A 20,445-nucleotide genomic window follows, 5' to 3' on the forward strand; every position below is an offset into this window, starting at 1 on the left:
ATTTGGTGCATGATAGATATTGTGAAAAAAATCATTTAAGTCCTACTGTCCTCTGGGGTGACGTCTAGGAGGAAGGATACATACTAAGTTACTGAGAGGTCATTTGAGAAATAAGTAAAAAGGAATACTTCACACAGCATGAGCCTAGCCAATGAAACTCACTGTTCAGCAGACTCCATCAAGTAGTAGACTTTTCAAAGGACTGGAAATTGTATGAGTAGTTCTAATATTTGCAGTTATAAACACCAAGATAAAAATAATCGAATTCCTAGCTTATGTGTACAAGTTAGTTGCTCAAACACTAACTTCAACTTTAATGACAGGCAGTTGGCTTTTGTTTGGAAGAAAGGAGTTTCAGACCTTGCCAGCAAGGCTGGACTGACACAGCATTGGATTTAAATTCAACAGAATATATTGAGCATCTGCTAAGGATTAGACACTATAGGTAAGGGCCAGGTGAATTTAAAATGAAAGATTCTGTCCCTCCTTCAAAAGAGTTATGACCTAGGTACCACAGGCAAAACCACACACACACCCCAATTATCCAAGTGACGAAGAGAAAAAAAAATATTAGGGTCACATTCTTATGGTTAATGTGTGTACGAATGCTTCATAATGATCCTCATAATAACTGCGCATTGCAACTAAATGGAGTAAGCCTTGGTATTTTTGTTGGCAAGAGAAGACTAAGGCTTGGGATGGCTAATTAACTTGTGTAACATTGTCCAGGTCACTTTTTAATGTCAAAGCGACAGAGGTACTTCTGGGGGCCTGGGCTTTATGCCACCACATGCTGCCTGCATCCCCCCGATTTTTTCCTTGTCGTCTAGAATTTATTGAGCATTTTATTGAGCATGCAGTCTACCCACTTTGTATTGAGATTTATTGTTTACTTGACTTTTTCCCCCACTGACTAAAGGGCAGGAATCTGGGAACCTTCCCTCTCTTTCACCCAAGTATCCAGCACTCATTTGTGTGATAAATGAGTAATTGCTGGTCACCAACTTCCCTCCACAGAAACCAAAAATATCCACCATGATACGCTCATGTTCCGAACTCATTGCCTGCTCCTTAAATGTTTGAGGAGTGAACGGCATGATTTCAACAGCAGTGTGAATCCCTGAAGTAAACATAACTGTTTTTATGCCACTTTGCTGAAATGTTTTCTTTTAAGTGTAGATATAAAGATAGGGCAGGACCAGACCTTGGAGTGTGCCCTTAGGGCCCCGGAGGGAAGTCCCTGACTCCTGCAGAGTGAGGTTGAGGTGTGTCCCCAGGAATGCTGGGATTCCCAGAGGCAGGGAAAGCATGTACTGCAGCAGAATGACCTCAGCAGTGCAGTGCACGCTCATGAGCTCAAAGCTCCATTACAAGTGAGATTTCACTGTCTCTCTGTCACCAGCCAAGCCCTTCCTGGCCTGGGCTTGTGGACCCCACGAAGGCCCACGCGAAGGGTGATGTGTGTTGGGAGCAGGGGGTGGGTTGGAACCTTAAACTTGCCCTCTAAAAGTAGCTCTGCCAGGAGATATTAGTTAGAAGGAAAATACTCATCGTATCAGATATTTCAAAATACAGGCAGCTGGGTGGGATATTTTTCCAGCTGATTCTGCCTTGAGCTCATCAGTCTTGGCCTTTTCCCTGGCCAAAGTCTTACCCTATCTTACGAGATCCGGTTTGAATGACTCAATTGACCCCTTTTCCATAAAACCCATTCTTTCTCTTTCTGCAAGGAGTCTTTCTTCTTTGGAATCCCATAATGCCTCGTCTGTCAGCATGGTGGCAATTTTTACTTTGTCTTATATTATCATTATTTCCACATAGGCCTACTTGCTTCCAGAGCCTGGCAAACAATAAATGCATGTTGAGTTTAAGGGACTAGATGTTTCTATCTGGACACTCGGCATCCTTCAGTTTAAATTCACACTTTGAGTTCAAGCATCCATGATACGTGAAACCCTATGACTGAGCTGTAAGAGCACATCTATGTGAGCATGCCCCCTGGCTCTGTCCATTAGCTTATAGTTTGCCCCCAAATGTTTTAGTAAGAAGAAGAACAATAATTGATGTTTACATAATACAGTCCTACTGAAATTATGTGCAGAGATAATAAATTGTGTTAAGTTGTAAAATGGTTGTAATCCAGACCATCCTTTATCCATTCTTCCATACTGCCCTCTTTTGGTTTGGGCAGAGACAGATATCAGGAGCCAGAGATCTGTATACACGATCTGCTCGATCTTACAGGATATCTAGTGTTGCATCCCTGCAGTCTGCTAGATCAGTATCACTGGACCCGCTGGCTTGCTCGTGCCGACCTCCCCCATACGATTCCTAAACTTCAGGTCTTCTACTAGGAGAACACTTTCCGAGTTTTCATGGGTCCTGGTGGAACGGAGAGTTATGGCAGGAGAGAACTACGCCAGTGATTGCCCTCCATGTAGTAGGCACTCACTGAATCTTTGCTGCGAACCCATCTAGCAAGAGCACATGCTATGACTCTAGGAGGTGTTTCACTAGGACATCTACATGGTTTACACATATGTGAACTGGTTGCAATTATGTCTAACCTGTAGCATACTTCCTTTTCTCTCTTAAGAAATTCCAATTAAGCAATTTTTACTGTAACATTTTTAAGTTAAATTCTTAACTGAGTTTCTAGAAATTGCATTTGGTCTGTTCTGAATACTTGTCCTCTTCCCACATCAAAGGATTAGGCTCAGGTTTTAAATTTAATGTAACTTACAAACACGCATTCAAAAAATGTTAATTGAAAATATTAAGTCCCCGAGTGTTTGCTGCCCAGCAAGAGTCCCTGAAAGTCTTAGTTAGAAAAGGGGGCCATTTAAGTGTCATCTTCATGACTGAGCTATTGAAGGTTTCAGAGGTACCCATGTGCAGAGTGACATGTTATTGAAGCAATGAAGCTTCTTCATTTTAAAGAAGGAAGAAGTTCACAGGTCAGTGAATGTCTTAAAAGTATTCATCTTTTCTCAAGATCTGGGCATAGGGATTTAACCAGCCTTTCTCTTCAACTCTACAGGAGAGTTTCAACTTGTCTTAGATGCTGTTTACTTGTATCTCAGAGTCTAGAGAAACCCCAACACATTTCATTTTCTCCTCCTTTTTTATCAGAATAGATTGTGGTCCTGATGTCCAGATTTTATAGGTTTCTCATGTAAAAAAGGAATTCAAATGGAACATCTGTCTGATTTTTCTGTACACAATTATATCTGTCCAAGAAAATATGGAAGGAAAACAAACAAACAAACAAACAAAAAACTCAGGTTTTGCAGAGAGTACGTGAAGACTTTTTGCCCAAACATGTCTTAAATATGTTTCATAAACTAAGATGAGCGTTTTGGGATGGGCGTGTCAAACCAAAGGTCTTCAAAGCCTAATGCTGTCTCCATCACACTGAGGAAATGTAGACCAGTGGTGGTGCCTCCATTCTAGAACATCGATCTTTATGATTTCCGTATTGGAGTGATTTGAGTAGCTGGATTCTGGAAATGTCTCTAGTTGAAATGCGAAAGTATTAACCTGCTGCACGGAGTCCCTTTTGTTTCCTTTTTTGCCTATGCCACTTGCCAATTTTAACAACTACAGCAGATTTTACTATTTAAACAGAACCAGATGGAACTCCAGTTCAAAGAACATATCAGAATTAAATATTTCTTTTTTAATTAGTTGCTTCTGATTTATGAAAAAAAATAACATGAGATCGAAAGAATGTGCAATGAATTCAGACACAAAGGAGCCCATGTAAGCATTATCTCTCTTTATCAGCCAAAAAAGACAAAGGTCAGCCCTTGTTTGGGGACTTAGTTTTTCTTGCCCCTTTTCTTTGTTCTTGTGCTGTAAGTACAGTGGCAAGTCAAGGAAACCAGCCTTTCCACGGCATTTGTGCTCTGACAGCCTTATCTAATGTTATTCTAAGTGGCTGGCTCACAGCTTCCGATAGAATTCATCTTTCATTCATGTAGGATTGTTTTACTACCAGAGTTTTGTTACAACCAGTAGTTTGTTTCCACCCAAGAAAATGCTTTCCTTTAATTTAGCTATGAAAAAGAGAGAAAGAGAGATTAATGCAGGCAATTAAGACCAGAAAAGAAAACCGGCGAGGCTCTTCCTGCATTACACTTTTCTCATACTTGGATATTTTTACTCTTTACCAGAATTTTAAAAACATTTCCTCATTATCTTTTGCTAACAATGATCCATCTCTACCATCTTGTTTTTCAACAGCATAACTGAATCATTTGCAAAGGTCTGCTTTCTGGTAGCCAGTGTAAATGTTAAACCCTCCGTCAAGGTAATCATAAATGGTTTCAAATTCTCTGTAATTATACAAAAATGTATTTTAAAAAAAAGAATCAGATTTCATTATTGTTGAGGAAGCAATCTCTTTCTTTTGATAATTACCATGTTTTACCACACGAATGGAGCAACAGCATGGCTATAGTGTTTGTACATGGGCCACTGATCTGATCTGGGTAAGTCCTGGCTCAGTCACTGGCGAGTTATGTGACTCTGGGCAGGGTCCACACATCACTTTGTTCCTCAGTTGCTTTGTCCATAAAACCTTCCATGAGTGACTGTTGTGAGAATTGAAAGAAGTGATGATTGTAAATTTAGCCCTTAATAAAATGCCTGACACAAAGGGATTGCCCTATGATTTTTCTATTAATATGTTAACTTTAGCCATCAGTATTTTTTTATGTGATACAGTAATAGTGAAAAAATACATAAAGAGATAGAGAACTATGTCACTGGCTATAAAGTGATTACATTCCAGTTGGTAACTATACAAAGTCCAAGATGTTAAGTCAAGGAATGCAATGATCAGATGCTTGATTTAAGCCCACGGATCCTAGAACAGCATTGATGTTCCAATGTTCAGGCTCTATCAGAAAATATGTGTGTTATCTAAGGAAATGAGACAATTGCTTAAAAATATTTTCTTTAGCTTGTAGTGTCTAGTGATGAATTAAAAAACAGCTCTTTGAGTCATCAGAGATGCTCTAAAAAAAAATCCGACATGCTCTCCCCACTTCAAAATATTTTTCCTGTTTTTAATCAGACTTCGGTCCTTTGTCCTGTATTTTTTCAGGCTCTTGTACTGACCTGCTTTGGGAATGTTAAAAGCTAGTAAACACTCCCTGGCCAATGCTAGCTGAATGGGCAGTATTTTATTGAGCAAGACAGATTTTCATTTTAGAAATGAGGCTTTCCACATTATGACATTACCAATAGCTGGTTATGTATTATTACAGAAAGCAACGATATTCATTTCATGGCTCGGAGGCTGCATGCTGGTGTTTAACCAGCAGTTTGCAGAGGTTTGCTACATGATTTACTACACAATGCTGAAACGTGTGCTTTGTCCTCAAATGATTCCCAGTAAAAAGTGTGCCTCTCCTGGCTTCTCTTTATCTGGGGAATGTGTTTCCTGTCATTCCTAACACAATGCCATGGCCATAAAGAGCATGTGGATTATACGTGTAGACATCTTCCAACAAAGAGTGAGTTGGGATCATGGTCAGGATCAATGCCATGGGGGGCCCTCCGCCCACAGGAGTGGCTAGGACCCCATCCTTGGCCCCCCAGAAGTGGATGAGGACAGCTGCTTTTTTTCTACTAGGGGGCCTCTCCCCAAACCCAAAATGAAAGTTGGGCTTGCCTCTTCTGTCTCTGCTGTCTAGAGATACCATCTTCTTGGGGGTGGAGCACAGTGAAAGTAAGATGTGGGTAGACAGCCTACCAGCGGTGTTAGAATTTTATATTTATATTGGAAACAGGATATCATATTGGGTCACTTCTGCTGATGGGGCTATATAAGCTAAGTCAGAGAGTGTCTGCCAGAACTCAAAAGGAGTGTGCTGGACTTCTGTAACATAGTCTACATACTCCCAGATAAGTACCAGATGTTTATGTTCGTCACACACACAGAGTGAAGCATTCAACAATTTTAGTGAATGCATTGATGCGCGGCTCCGTGCATCCCCCTCCCATCCTCACACCCCCCTCACCATCACCCTTAATGTTAAACAGAAGTGCATCAAACTCAGATGTGAAATCACATCCATCTTCCAATTAAAAATAAAGCAGCTGTGGAATAATGATATTCTTTCAAAATGAGAAGATAGTGATTGGAACAGAGCTGATTGGATTTAGGGAAAGCAGGTTACTTAATTATGGTTATTGTGTGTCTGAGTTTTTATGGAAAGAAAGGAAGTATTGTTCAGGACGATGAACCCTCCAAAACACAGAGGGGTGGCATTATGTAAAACTGTTCTGGGGTTGTAGCTTTATCTTTCCAGCTGCCTGTCTTGGGTCGCCAATCTTGTCTATTATGATGTGAGGTTGGTGAGAGCTCATCATAATTCAAAAAGCTAAACCACCAAGAGGATGGCCAGTGGCTGATTTTGAATAGTTTTCATGAAAACTAATTATTTCGTCTTGAAAATGACCAGAGCGCAATACTCTTAAAAGAGCAATGCACTTCTTAAAAACAAAACAAAGAGCAATACATTTCTTGACAAATAAGGGCTATAGCGGTGAAGGAAACAGTAAGTTGTTTAGGGTCCATTTATTTCATTCATTCATTTCCTCCTGCTTACCTCTGCACCTCTTGATCCTCCTTCTCACCAGAACATTCTTTCCTTTTTGTGCCATTTGCCAGCTTCTACTGTGTATCTTCCAACACCTGTCTTAGTCATCAGAGTCTGCTGCAAAATGTCAGCAGTGCGTTGACTCCTTCCTCTGTGCAATGCCCCATTCTGTCATCGTGTGTGTGTGTGTGTGTGTGTGTGTGTGTGTGTGTGTGTGTTTCCCACACTCTTACTGCTCTTTCTGTCCTCACCACTTACTATAGAACTTAGAGGAGAAGTGGTATGAAGCGTCCACTGAGTGAATGTCAATTAAGTTGAATGAAAATGTTCATGGATAGCAGACCAATTAAATAGATTACACTACAGCCTCACTGTGGACTACAACACGAAGCCATTGAAAAATACTTTGGGCATGAAAATATACCCAGCAAACTAAACAAAAAGCAAGTTATCAAGCCTAGAGGTAATACAACCTCATTTTTATAATGACGAAACATACATATACCATCCACATATATTTTGCGTAGAAAAAAATATTCTGGGAGGCTGTTACCGGCGGCTTTTTCCTAATGTTGGTCTTATGGAGATTTTATTTTCTTCTTTAATCTTCTCTGTATCTTATAAATTTTCACTAGGCAGCTATTACTTTTCTATATAGAAAAGCAGATACTCCTAGAAGAAATCTTAAGCCTAGATGGGAGTAGAGCAAAAACACAACATGATGAGTTCAGCGGTGGAGACATGAGCTATGCACCAAACATCCCCAGGGAAGAAGGAACTTCGTTCTGCCTACCAAACCAGAGAGAGAAAAGAGTCATTTGTAGTTACAAAAGAGGAAAAGTTTATTTTAGGTCAAGAGAACTTCATGTGGCAAGGCAAGGAAACAGAAGGGCTTATCTTGTGTGAGGAATAACAAATAATTTAATGTGGCGGGAAGGTACGGTCGGAGACAGATAGACGCAGCAGGTGAGACGAAAAAGGTCGACGGAGGTGAATGTCATGATTTGCAGAGCCAGCTTCACTGGTGAGAAGAGTGTGAACAGCCAGGCTTTAGGCAGTAAGGCCTTCTGGGTCTGCTGACACAGACACGGGAAGTGTGAGCAGCAGGGCTTCCGAGGCTGATGGTGATGCATCTCTCCCAAGACCAAATGCTGTGAGGGCACTCCTCGAAGATACCTAGGGAGAAGAGACTTGAAAGAACTTCCCTGGTGTTGCCAGTGTGAGGGCCCCCACAGTGCTAGGGAGGCTGTGTCTTGTTAGAGCTCTGCGTACATCCGGTTTTAATTGCAAAGGTTCAGGCCCCAGCCCTAATCATTTGGGAAGTTGTCATTCATCCTTACTAAATCCAGTGGCAGTAATGCGAGGAAGAAAAATGAAATGAAATTTCAAGTATCCCAGTGTGGGATAAATAAGAGAATCTGCAGAGTTTAAAAGCACAGCAGGAAATTTTAGCAATTACAAGGGGAGGTTGCTAATGCATTTCATTGCTGTTGAGAAAAGAAAATATTTTTTTCTTTCTTACAAGGGATTCTTGCACAGGTTTTGGCGGCCTTTCTATATGGGACGTTGGACATTTCCCGTGTTGGATACCCAGTTAATTTCAGTCAGTTACTCCTTCCTTTAAAAGTCAATTGTTTCTAATGCCTAGGATTTTTCTAGTTGACAACCAATTAACTTCTTTCCTACCTGGTAACCAAATTTTACCCTAAAAACAAAATTTAAAAATTAGGAGAGGGACAGCCAGGAAATGAAGTTCTAGAGTTATTTCAAATCAGCCTGAGCTGAAGATGCACTCTTGGGGATTTAATCATTTCCAAACTGAAGAGCCATTTGTAAGTTTGACAGGAAGAGTTTATTTAAATAGCTCTGCTTCATGCTCCCTTGGACGTCAAGATTTTAAGGACCCTTCAGCATGAAAGTGGATATGGCATTGGGCATGACTCAAAGGATAGTCAGTAAAGCACTAAGTGTTCTGAGAGCATTTGAAAAGAGTTGAAATTGTTGAGTGCAACCATGTCCAGAGTACCCATTAACTTTCAGATTGCAGCGTTAGGAAATCGAGAGAGTTTTTGCAGCAACTTATAATCCCATGATTATTTGTCTGGAATAGAGTTAGATTTAGGGTTGCCAGATAATGTACAGAACATCCAGTTAAATTTGAAGTTCAAGTAAACAATGAACCAGCTGTCAGTATGCCCCAATATTGCACGGGACATACATGTACTAAAAATACTTGTTGTTTCTCTGAAATTCAAATTTAACTGAAAATCCTCTATTTTTATTTGTAAATCTGGCAAACGTGGATTGCCTCCCTTTTTTGAAATTTGTGCACAAATTCATACAAAGTCTTATGGTTCACTTGTGAAAAAAATTCAAATTTCAGTTAACGAGTAGAGGCCCTTGGTAAAAATGTATTGGGTAAATATTTATTTGTTAAATTAAGACTAAAGCATCTACTATTATTATCCTAAACTATTAATTTCTATTAAAGTCTTGCTCTTTTTTTCTCTTAAATCTGGCAATAGCAACCAGAGCATAGACTTTATATCTTTAAAATCAAGTAAATGAAATAAGGACAGTTTTACATTGAATGGTGCTCCCTTCCTTTCTAGATGAAATCTGCCATTGTTGAATTGTGTAACTTCAACTTGGTTTTTATGGGCTAGTGATATAGCTGTTTTTCCTGGATGTAACTTTTTGTTCAGTTTTTGAAGTGAATTGGCAACATGTTGATTTAACTACTCCAAGGACCTTCAGGAAAAAGCAATTCATGAAAGACAATAGTCATTCTTCATGAGGCTGACTGTACATAAAATGGAAATTCTTTAGGTGTTCATGGCCTATAAGACTGGAGGGTTAATTGAAATTTTGTTTTCTGAAAATTGGGTTGTCATGCAGTAAGTGGAAAACGGGATTCAGAAGTGGTGGTGGTGGGTAGGGGGTATGTTTGGGGGTTTTTTGTTTTTGGCTTTTTGGCTTTTGTTGCTGTTCTCACTGGAAAATGGCATTCTCTTACCTCTTAATAATGAATGTGCTGTTGAAACATTTTGTTAATGTTAAGCAGTTGTAATGTGCAGTTACTTTCTGTGACCTTTAAAAAGTATTTGCCATATACTTGTGTATCATTTCTTTAAAGTATCTGCATTATACACAGATAAAATAGGTAGAGGGTATAATAAACGAGGGAAACAATTTTAAACAAATAATCAAATGTATCCCTAAAAGGAAATTGAAAATATTTCTAATATATAGAAACTAGTAATGATTTTTGTTTTAAGACGATTCTTGGTTACTAATGATGGAAATAGGAAAGGTATAAGAAAAAAAAAAAACCTGTGGTTGACTCTTTAACAACCTGGGTTAGAGCTGTGAGGGTACACTAATAAGTGGATTTTTTTTTTGTATGGTACTGTAACTGGATTTCCTTATGATTTCCTTAATAACATTTTTTCTTCTGTAGCTTACTTTATTGTAAGAATAGAGTATACAATACATATATAAAATACGTGTCGATCGATTATTTATGTTATCTGTGAGGTCTCTGGTCAACAGTAGACGATTAGTAGTTGAGTTTTGGGGAAGTCAAAAGTTACACACTGATTTTCAACTATGTGGCAGGTTGGCACCCCTAACTCCCCACATTGTTCAAGGGTCAACTGTATTTTACTTTACTGGAAACCTGGAATCATCGGAAGTCAGAGCTGAAAGGGATCTTCTCCTTCCGGGTTATCTAGTCCAACTCCTTTATTTAAATGAGAACTGGAAACCCCAAGAAGAAGTGACTTGTCCAAGGCCCCACAGCTAGCTAGTGGCAGAACCAATCCTAGACCCTTGAGTGCCCGATGCTTAGATCTTTGTCCTGCCCACTCATGTCACAGGGTCACAAGAACAACCCAAGCCACTGCACACCTCTGGCAGGAAATCATGGACCTTGAGGCTTTGGTCACAAGCAGCCCAACCTTCTGGGGTAGGAGATAGGCTAGTAAGAGATGAAGACAGGCGCTGGTGTTGAGGAACTCCACTGGAAACTTACAGTTGGAGCTCGCGAGCCCTAGACATTGTCACATGGAGGCATCAGTCCTTTCCAGATGATGCCTTGGAATCCACCTTCTTCTCAAGCCCAACTGCAAGAAAGACCATGGGAAGATAGGGGGAAGGAAGAAATTTAAAGATGAAACAAAAATCCTTACTTTGCGTCCTTGTCTCCCCTCCATTCCAGATTATAAATCTCTGGCCCATTCTCTAAACAACAACACTCACAGTGCTTTCAGAGACATATCATTTCTGTCTGCAGTCTGGGAGGGGGTAGATGCTGACCAGTGTAATAGGATCCCATTAGACCTGAGTTCTAGTCCAAGCCTCTCGAAAGTCCAATGTGTGAATTTGTCTTGATTTTCTAATTGTAAAATAATGTACACTAATGTGTTGTTAGGAAGATATTTTTATTTATTTTTTTAAAAATTTTATTTATTTATTAGAGAGAGAAGAGAGAGCACAAGCAGGGGGGGAGAGGGAGAAGCAGGCTCCCCGCTGAGCAGAGAGCCTGACGTGGGGCTCCATCCCAGGCCCCGGGATCATGACCTGAGCCGAAGGCAGACACTTAACCGACTGAGCCACCCAGGCACCCCATATCTGTGCCTACCTTTAGAAGGAATGAAATGGGGAAGTTAGGGGTTGTGGATGCCAGATGGATTTAGGGCTTATTGCTCTGAGGTGGATGAAAACTACACTGTGGAACCCACAGGAAAAGATGTTTCAGGTTATGGTGGTACAGGGTGAGTGACTGACCATGCTTGTTTTGTTTTGCAGGTAGACTTGGGTCTTCTGCGCTTTGTCACTGCTGTTGGGACACAGGGAGCCATTTCAAAGGAAACCAAGAAGAAATATTACGTCAAGACTTATAGAATAGACATTAGCTCCAATGGGGAAGACTGGATCACCATAAAAGAAGGAAATAAACCTGCTGTAAGTGTGGCTGCCACCCACCCCCCAACCAATTAAGTCTTTGAAATGGATGATCAATTTTTACTTGTTTGTTTGGGAGCTTTCTGTCTGGCCTGGTTTAGTTTTGGATTGATTTAAAATGAAAAGTGCAATTAGAGGTTTATATCTGACCAAGGGGGTCTCATGTTCCCAGATCCAGAAGCCAAGAGGAAATTATACAGATGTTTCCAAGAAAAGTCAATACCAGCCAAATTAAGTGTCAGACTCAAGAATCACTTTAAACCTCCCATGGGATTACGGACTGTGCACAGGATAAGCACTGTCCTCTTAGAACCTTAGGCATGTTGTTTTGTTTGGTTTCGCTGTGTTTCTTCATTTTCTTTCATAGACTCCTTCTTTCTTCCTCTTCGTAATGGGCTGGTTTTAGAAAACTCTTTTTCATCTACCCTCTGTGGCTCACAAACTAATTTACAAGTGTGTTCGGCTGCTTCTGTTAGAATGAAGGGAACGAAAGGCAGCTTGCAGTGTTCCCTCACATCACACAAACAATCTGATGCTACCTCCTCACTGCTCTTAACCAAAGTAGCCACACCAACCAGGCCCCACCCTGGGCACCCTGCCCTAAATCATTTGGAACTGAGATGTTCTTCTCAGTCTGCCTGTTTTTTTGAAGTTCTGCTTGCTCTGATTTACTAATCAAAAGATTTCTGAGAACACATATTCACTGTTTCCCCCAAATTGAAAGCTTGCCTTCAACTGAAGCCAAGCAAAATGCATAGAATTGACAAGGATAGCAGCAAAGATCCAGGTAACTTGAAATTCCGAGTTTGGGAAAAGGCCAATTAACATGTCTTTGTCTCTCTTTTGAGCATATGTGGCCTGGTTTTCTCCTCCTCGGTCTGGAACTAAGAAAAACCTCCTGAGTGTGAAGTGAAAGAACTGTTAATTCCCTTTGATTAGCTGCGAAGCCCCCACGCTTACTGAGGGCAAACAAGATAAAAGTAGATGTATAGACAGCTACTCTGTGTGAGGAAACTTCTATGGACAGCAAGTTCAAGGCCACTGCCTAGCCCTGGAGGACATGGAACCAATCCTCCATCTGGGGAAGAGAAACCCTCACAACCAACACTTGTGAAGCTTTAGCAAGTAAATTTTGACCCTCAGTTTTATGACTTACTCTTGAAGTATTTTTTGGAAGACATGCCTTAGTTTCAAACAAATAAACCAAAACACTGATGCCAAGGACATACCAACAAATAAAAGAACCTAGAGAGAGTAAGGAGAACCGAACTCAGGCCTTCAGGCCATTTCTTTAAAACACGAGGGCTGCTTCTCCAACACGTCCTCATCAACTGTTGGCCATCGGTTGTCTGCATGGCCCAGAACTCACAGGTTCTGGGGGGGGGCCGGTGTCCGACAATGCACACAGCTAGGCCCACAATCTAGAGTATCCTGGGACGCAGAAGGGCTTCCAGGGCAGGAGGCAGACAGATTAAAGAAGGATTCAGCAAAGATATAATTGTGGCGTCTGTCTGAGCACATTCGTTGAAGCTAAATGCAATCCGAACATCCACCTGTAGTCTCGTTATTGTTGCCCACCCTCCTTCCCTTGATGGGCCTCTCCGACCGTGGCCTCCACCGCCTTCCCTGCCTTCTTCAGGGAGAGTTGGCCATACCTCATCAAGACCAGCCTTCAACCAACAACAACTCCAGCCATCCTCTTTATGTTGAACGGAATGTATGCACTTAACGTGGTTTTCAGCAAACGTAAAGTTCCCTCAGTGTGAGCCAGAGTTCACCCCCCAACCTGTGCTGGAGCATGCAGCCCTCTTAACTGACTGCCAGTCTCTCCCTGAAGTGGACTTGTTGACCCTTCAAGCATTACGGTTTGGGACTCTACTCCCTCCGGTAGCTACCCATTATTCTTTGTCACACAAAAATGCTCCCACACAGATTGTTTCCCAGAGAGATTTGCTGAAGTAGGACAGAAATCTAAAGGCCATCACAGGCTAGATAAATTATGATATTAAACCATCTCTGGAGAGGGATCAGGCTAACAGCCAACTTCATAAAGCATTTGACCACCTTCTGTCGTGCAGGCCCCTTAAGCTAAATGAAGCAAAAACATCATCCCGACTTTTAGAAGTCTTCTCTCCCCGGGGAAGAACAAGCCCTAGGAAATTGTTCTCCTCCTCTGAGAACTTACGTGGAAAGGTGGGGAGGAATCTCCAGGCCTCTGAGGGGCCCAGCAACGCCCAAGTGACACAACCTAACAGGAATACCGTGCGGCTAGGCTGTGTGAGAAGCAGAGTGCTAGTTGCTTTTACTTTCATGTGGGCTCTCCCCAGTTCAGGGCTGAAGTGAAAGCCAGAGAAGTGGAGGCCTTCAGCTCCTCCAGAGCAGTCTAGTGCCAGAGTGTTCCAGAATGGCAGTCTCCACTCTTCAGAGATCTTGCTAGAGAATAGGCTGTGGCGCCATGCCCAGGCAGCGTGGCCCCAACAGATCTTGTGGGAAACTCGTTCGTGACTGGCACTTAACTACATTTGTAGTTACATGCCTCATCTTTCTTGGAATAAAATGACTCATTTTTAAAACTAGAGGCGGGAGACCTGGAAAAGCTGATTTCTAGTTGCATATCATTTATAATTCGGTTTAGATTTTGACCACTAAAACATGATTTTACCAATAACCCAAAAAAGATGGAAATTATTAATTAACATCAGGGATAAGATTTTTCCATCAAGAAATTGAGTTAAAAGGGGGGAGACCACTTGCCCCAGTGTTGTAGCTGGGAACATAGCCTAGAATTTTCAAAAAGCCAGACCCTACACTGAATTCCAAAAGTACTCCTTCTGGGGTTCTTGGGAAAGTAAAGTAGTGTGAGAAATGTCTATAGTATTCTGTAGGTCCTTATGATAAAGTTAATAATCGCCAACTTTTTTAGATGATAGCATGTAGCCTTAACAAATGTTACCTTTGTAATAGTGTTTTTGGAGGCTCTAGGCTCTCAGAAAATTGCGTAGATGATTAGGGCAACATTCTGTATTACACATGATTTTTTCTGATTGCTATCATTTGAAAAAATAACATGACAAGTTTTTAATGCTGCCTCAACCTTGATGGACAATGCTGAAGTTGTAAATAATTTTATAGGCATTTGTGAAAACATATTTTTGTATTCATCTTAAATCTAAAGGTCCTTTTCTTTCTCTACATAGATCTTTCAGGGAAACACCAACCCCACAGATGTTGTGTTTGGAGTTTTCCCTAAACCACTAATAACTCGATTTGTCCGAATCAAACCCGTGACTTGGGAAACTGGCATTTCTATGAGGTTTGAAGTATATGGCTGCAAGATCACAGGTAAGCTCCAGCTTGAAGATTGCCTCATTTTGACTTACGTGAACCTTTAAATATAGGCAGAGTTATTTTATACAAATGTAGTCATTTTCATTTGTGGCTAAGAGTATGTCCTTTGGATTTAGACAGATCTGACATTAAGTCCTGTTTGTACCCCTGGCTAGCTTATCTGGGGAGGGAATTGGCTATCTTTCAAAGCCTTACTTATCTCACCTAGGAAACATGACAGTGGACGCCATGCGGGGTTGTTGGGATAATGGATTAGCTCATGGGTCTAAAGCACTCAGCACAGCCTGGCGTGTGGCAGGTGTTTGTTAAAGCAGCGCCTTCCCACTAGTCGGCAAACACCATGAAGGTGAGCACCAAGCTTCCGTCCCCGTTTCCTGGGTGCACGGCCCACTGACAGGTGCTCAGTAGAGTTACAACTAAAAATTATTACATGACATGCTCTCCATCGCTTTATCTTTTTAATTTTTTTTTAAAGATTTTATTTATTTATTTGAGAGAGAATGAGAGATAGAGAGCACGAGAGGGAAGAGGGTCAGAGGGAGAAGCAGACTCCCTGCTGAGCAGGGAGCCTGATGCGGGACTTGATCCCGGGACTCCAGGATCATGACCTGAGCCGAAGGCAGTTGCTTAACCAACTGAGCCACCCAGGCGCCCCTATCTTTTTAATTTTGAAGGCTACAGGTGGCTCTGTCAGCCAAGATCAAGGAGCAGTTTAACTCCTTTACTCACTAACTCCCCGGACAACTCTGTGTCTCAGGATCTATCCATCCTTTGCGGAGTGCACATACTAATGTTAGAAATCGATCTGTCAATGTTTCTAGTTTTTTGTTTGTTTCTTCTGACATGAATAGGACTTTAAAAGTTTCTGTTAAATTGCTGTAAGTAGAGGGAGTCTACTCACTTGAGAGATGAAGAAGGTGCACTCTGGAGGCATTAAGTGACTAAAAAGGTAGGCCAGGCAGGGCAGAGCTGAAAATAAAAGAGCTGTCACAACCGTTATTCTCGCTGTATTCCTGTGGCGATCAATGCAGCCATGACTTGTCCACTGACATTGCTGTACGATCCTGCTGTATTCTGGAGTATTCCAGTAGCAGTCACACCAGAATTCCTTTTCTTTTAAGTAAATACATTGCAAAAGTTTCATTAAAAAAAAAAAGGCAATACAATATAACCTTCAAAGTAAGTTTAAAAGTTAAACAGAATCAGGGCACCTGGGTGGCTCAGTTGGTTGGGCGACTGCCTTCGGCTCAGGTCATGATCCTGGAGTCCCTGGGTCGGGTCCCACATCGGGCTCCCTGCTCGGTGGGGAGTCTGCTTCTCCCTCTGACCCTCCCCCCCCATGTGCTTTCTCTCTCTCTCATTCTCTCTCTCTCAAATAAAAAAATAAAATAATAAAATAAAAATAAAAGTTAAACAGAATCAGTAACTGATTCACCAAAAAGTCATTAAAAGTGAATAACTTTTAAAAGACTCTGAACTATCTTTAAACACTATGTTAGTATACATAGGGCATTTAATATCTTCTTCCACGAATGCCAACACTATTGCTTTTATTTTTATCCTCTTTAGTATAATTATGTCTATAGAAGGAAAACACTGATTTTTGAAGGTGGGGGAAAACACCCAGCTGGGAAGTTTTCAATGAAATTACAAGCCATTTGGAGAAAAGCACCTCGAGAAAAAACTAAGGAGAAAAAAACTATACCGTTTTATAGGAGAGTCCATTTTGGAAAGTAAAAACTAACATCTGATTTCTTACCAAAATCGTATTTATTTCCATCCCAGAGACCAGACTTGTTTATTGTTTTAGGTTCAAAGAGTCAGAAAGTTCAAGGCCTTCGAGGCAGGAGTTGGGTGGAGAGAGGTTTGGAGAAAGAAGGAACATTGAAAAGTTAGATATAACCTTGGCTTTATTTTCGATCAGCAGTTACATGAGGAAAAGTTCTAGGTAATTTTCAGAGCATTAGAAATTTGAGAGGCCACCCATAAATTTATAGAAACAAGGCCATTTGAGGTCAGGGTGGAAATTTCTGGCTCATTTCTAGTTTCATGTCACTATACCAAAAAAAAAAAAAAGAAGAAGACGAAGAAAAAACTTCGTGATTCTAAATGTGTTGGTCTGAGCTCAGACTCCTGAGGTTCTCCCTTTAGTTAAATAAAACATTCACTTAAACTTGAACTGCTCTTTCCCATTTTCACAAGGATTTCCCTGAGAGTTCATTCTAGACATCTGAAGAAGGTGAATAATTTATTGGATTTTTAAAATAAAAATATTAATGACTTAATGGAACATGTTAAAGGATTAGTTAAATGACCTATTTATTTAAACATCAATGTCTACAACAGCATATTCTTATTTTCATGTATATTTTATTTTACAATTATTTTAAGCAGCTATTTGTTTCCCTCAAAAGATACTGCTTTTAGGCTCATGGTGCCAATCTCTTTATCATGACCCCTGATATATTTTAGATATTCCTGTCTAGCACAGTAGCTACAGTCTCCAAATAATTGACCAAGGCAGGTTTTGGGGGAAGGCAGTATGTTATAATGATAGTCACGTGGACAGAAAGTGTGCAGACATTTACCCAGGCCTCACTCTGGACTGTCCATTTGGTGAATGTGTGACCACGAGCAAGACATTTTGTCTCTCTGACCTCCATTTCTTGGTCAATAAGATTGACCTTAATTCAGCTGTAATGAAGATTAAATTGAAAGAATGTAACACACTTAGCTTAGAGTAAATGCTCCCTAAACAGTACACAGTAAATGACAGAGGGCGTGGTGCTCAATGAATGGGGCCTAGAACAAGTCCCAGCAAGCAGAGCCTCTGAGGAGACGATGATATCAGTGTTTTCTTCTTGGTTGCCAGAAGCAGATAGTTTTCATCTTTCAGAGGCCACGGTCCTCTCAGAGTGGAGACCAATGCAAGAGAAACAAGGCTTCGGTATCCCTGCTGGACTGGAAGACCCGTGGAAGCAGGGGCCATGTTTGCCTTATTTTCTATTACGTCCTGTAGTGCCTGGACCATAACACGTGCTCAACACACTTATTTTTGAATGAATGAATGGATGGATGGATGGTTGACTTGCAGTTCTATCCACAAACAAATGACTGAATTTCAAAATATCACCCTCTCCTCTTGGGTTGGCAAATCCTAACTCAAACTGGATTAAAACAAACAAAAACTATTGAATTAAAAGTTACCCCGTGAATACATCACTTGACTCCAAAGTTTCCAGAGCCCTCAAGTTTTCACCTAATTTTTGTATTCAGAAATTATTTTTTAAAAAATACAATAATCCTAGAAAATCCAGAGTATACAGTGGGTGTCACCATAAAAAGATATAAAGAAAATAAGATTGGGGCAAACCATTCTGCTTTATAGGTGATTGACAAAGGAGCATTTTCATTATTTTGACAAAGCAGACTTCATCATTTTGGCAAATATGGATATTGAGGAAAATAACCTTGGAGAGTTACTGCTTGATGTATGAGAACATACTGCAAACTGTGTTAACTTGTGTTTGTTAACCAGAAGTCTCTTAACTGGTGTTTCTGCACACATCATTGTGTTCCTATGTTAGCCAAAGTTTGCAAGGATGACCTCAGGCACCACAATACCCTGAGTCATCATGGGAAGATTACATTATGCTCTTTCAGTTTCACCCATCAAATGCAGCTATCACCTTCTCATTCTTGGAAACTGAGTATTTGGTTTACCAGTATATCTCAGTTTTAAAACTGAGTACAGAGATTTTGCTATAAAATAATATCAGTGAAAAGAACTACCTTAATTCCCCACCACAGAACTCATCTCTCCCATCTAGGATTGCTTTTAAGCTATCCAAACAGGGTTGCCAAGTAAAATACAGAATGTCCAGTTAAATTTGATTCAGATAAGTGACAAGTCATTTCTTAGTACAAGTATATCCCATGTGGTATTTGGGACGTACTTATACTAAAAAATGCTTCGTTATTTTAAGTTCTAACTTAGTTTGCCATCCTGCTTCTTGTTTTGTTGTTTTTCTTGGATTGTTTGTTTTCTAAATTTGGCAACACTACTTCCAAAGGATTTGACATGTAGCCAGGCACAGCTGAGCCAGCCTGCTATGGAAGAATAGAAGTAGATCCTAGTATCTCATTCAGACTTTGAAATGTGAATGTAATTTTTCTCCTAATCATTGCTAAAAGTGAGTCACATAACTTTTAGTCAAAGGCAAATCAAGGTGCCTCTTCATTGTTCTTTTTGGATGAGGCAGGCTTATAAGAAGGAATGAGTATCTAACTGTACTGTGGTATGTTGGCTGAATGGGGGCAGGGCATCAGTGGTTTGTGGATATGTAAATTGCGCCCTAGCCAAGACTGCATTAGAGAAAGGATGTTAATCTGGTAAAGGTTGTGCTTTCCTTACAATATTCAGGTTATTGTGCATTTCTCCAGATGGTAACATCTGGTCCTTATTACCAGCTAAACATTTTCTTTATAAAGGCTGATTTTGAATCAGGTGTGACCACAGTGACCAAAACTGTGACTTCTATTTTTAGCACTATAGTTTCATAGACACTCAGTAAAATGCTTTTTATAATTTTTTTTAATCCCCATTGAGTTTATTCTTGGTTTCCAGATCCCAGCCTGGAGCAAATACTGTGACTGAATTACAGGAAGGGGTGCTTGACAAAAACTGACCGCTACCTTTGTTGTGTTAATAAGTGATTCATTCAACAAATATTTGTTAAGCAAATACCATAGAGAAAGCAGGGCTCAAGAAGTCAGAGAAAATTTTTAGATATGACTTGGTCCATGTCCCCAAAGAACTTAAAATCTGGTGAGGCAAGCAACAGCAATCCAAGGAACAGAATATGGTCATCAGTATAGGAGAAAAGCAGATCAAGTGCTAATAAAAAGTCTTAGAAAAGGAAAACCACACCTAGTTGGAAAGGTGGGGAAAACTGTAGCATTTGAAAACCGCTCAAGATTTCTAGTGGTTTAGACAAGCGGGGAGGGCAAGATAATGGGGACATTCTCGTGGAGGGAACAGAATGAGAGAAAGCCTCCCTCCATCCCACTACTGTAAGGAAGGGCTTTATTCCATTTGCCTCTAGCAAAAGGGGTAAATGAGGAAAGGCTTTGCAAAGCCATGATCTGGAAGGCCTGGCAGGCTTGGTTGACAGGACATGCATAATTCCTAGATGAGCCGGGACTGAATGCTTGGATACAGAAATGACATGACCTGAAATGTACAACTCATCTGGACAGTGTCTGAGTAATTCGTTCTTAAGGGCAGCTGACAACATGGACACAGTTTAATTGCATTAAATATGTGCTTCTCGCTTAGGATGGTTATATTTTTAAGCTAAATTTTGATTATATTATGCAGAATTGAGTTATTTCAAAGAAAAATAGGTTCTCGTTCCTATGCATGTCCTTGATTGAGGTGTACAGTTTGGAAAGGAGAATGATTGAACAGTTTGTTATTAAGTCGCCAATTAATCAATGATTGATACTCTCCTTATGCTCA

General features: G+C 40.5%; 1 protein-coding gene across 6 annotated transcripts in view; it reads left to right on the forward strand.

The window, feature by feature from the left end:
• The window catches only part of NRP1 (neuropilin 1), a 136,919-nt gene that overhangs the window by 84,750 nt on the left and 31,724 nt on the right, over positions 1-20,445 (forward strand). For all 6 annotated transcript variants that reach the window (XM_025885782.2, XM_073885509.1, XM_073885510.1 and 3 more), the window contains 2 exons: positions 11,421-11,576; positions 14,774-14,918. In XM_025885782.2, the coding sequence (XP_025741567.1) occupies positions 11,421-11,576; positions 14,774-14,918 (301 nt within the window). The remainder of the gene's footprint in view (positions 1-11,420; positions 11,577-14,773; positions 14,919-20,445) is intronic.

This window comes from Callorhinus ursinus, unplaced genomic scaffold (assembly GCF_003265705.2).
Source record: "Callorhinus ursinus isolate GAN/ISIS: 27379988/994484 unplaced genomic scaffold, GSC_fseal_2.0 scaffold62, whole genome shotgun sequence".
Taxonomy (NCBI): Eukaryota; Metazoa; Chordata; class Mammalia; order Carnivora; family Otariidae; genus Callorhinus; species Callorhinus ursinus.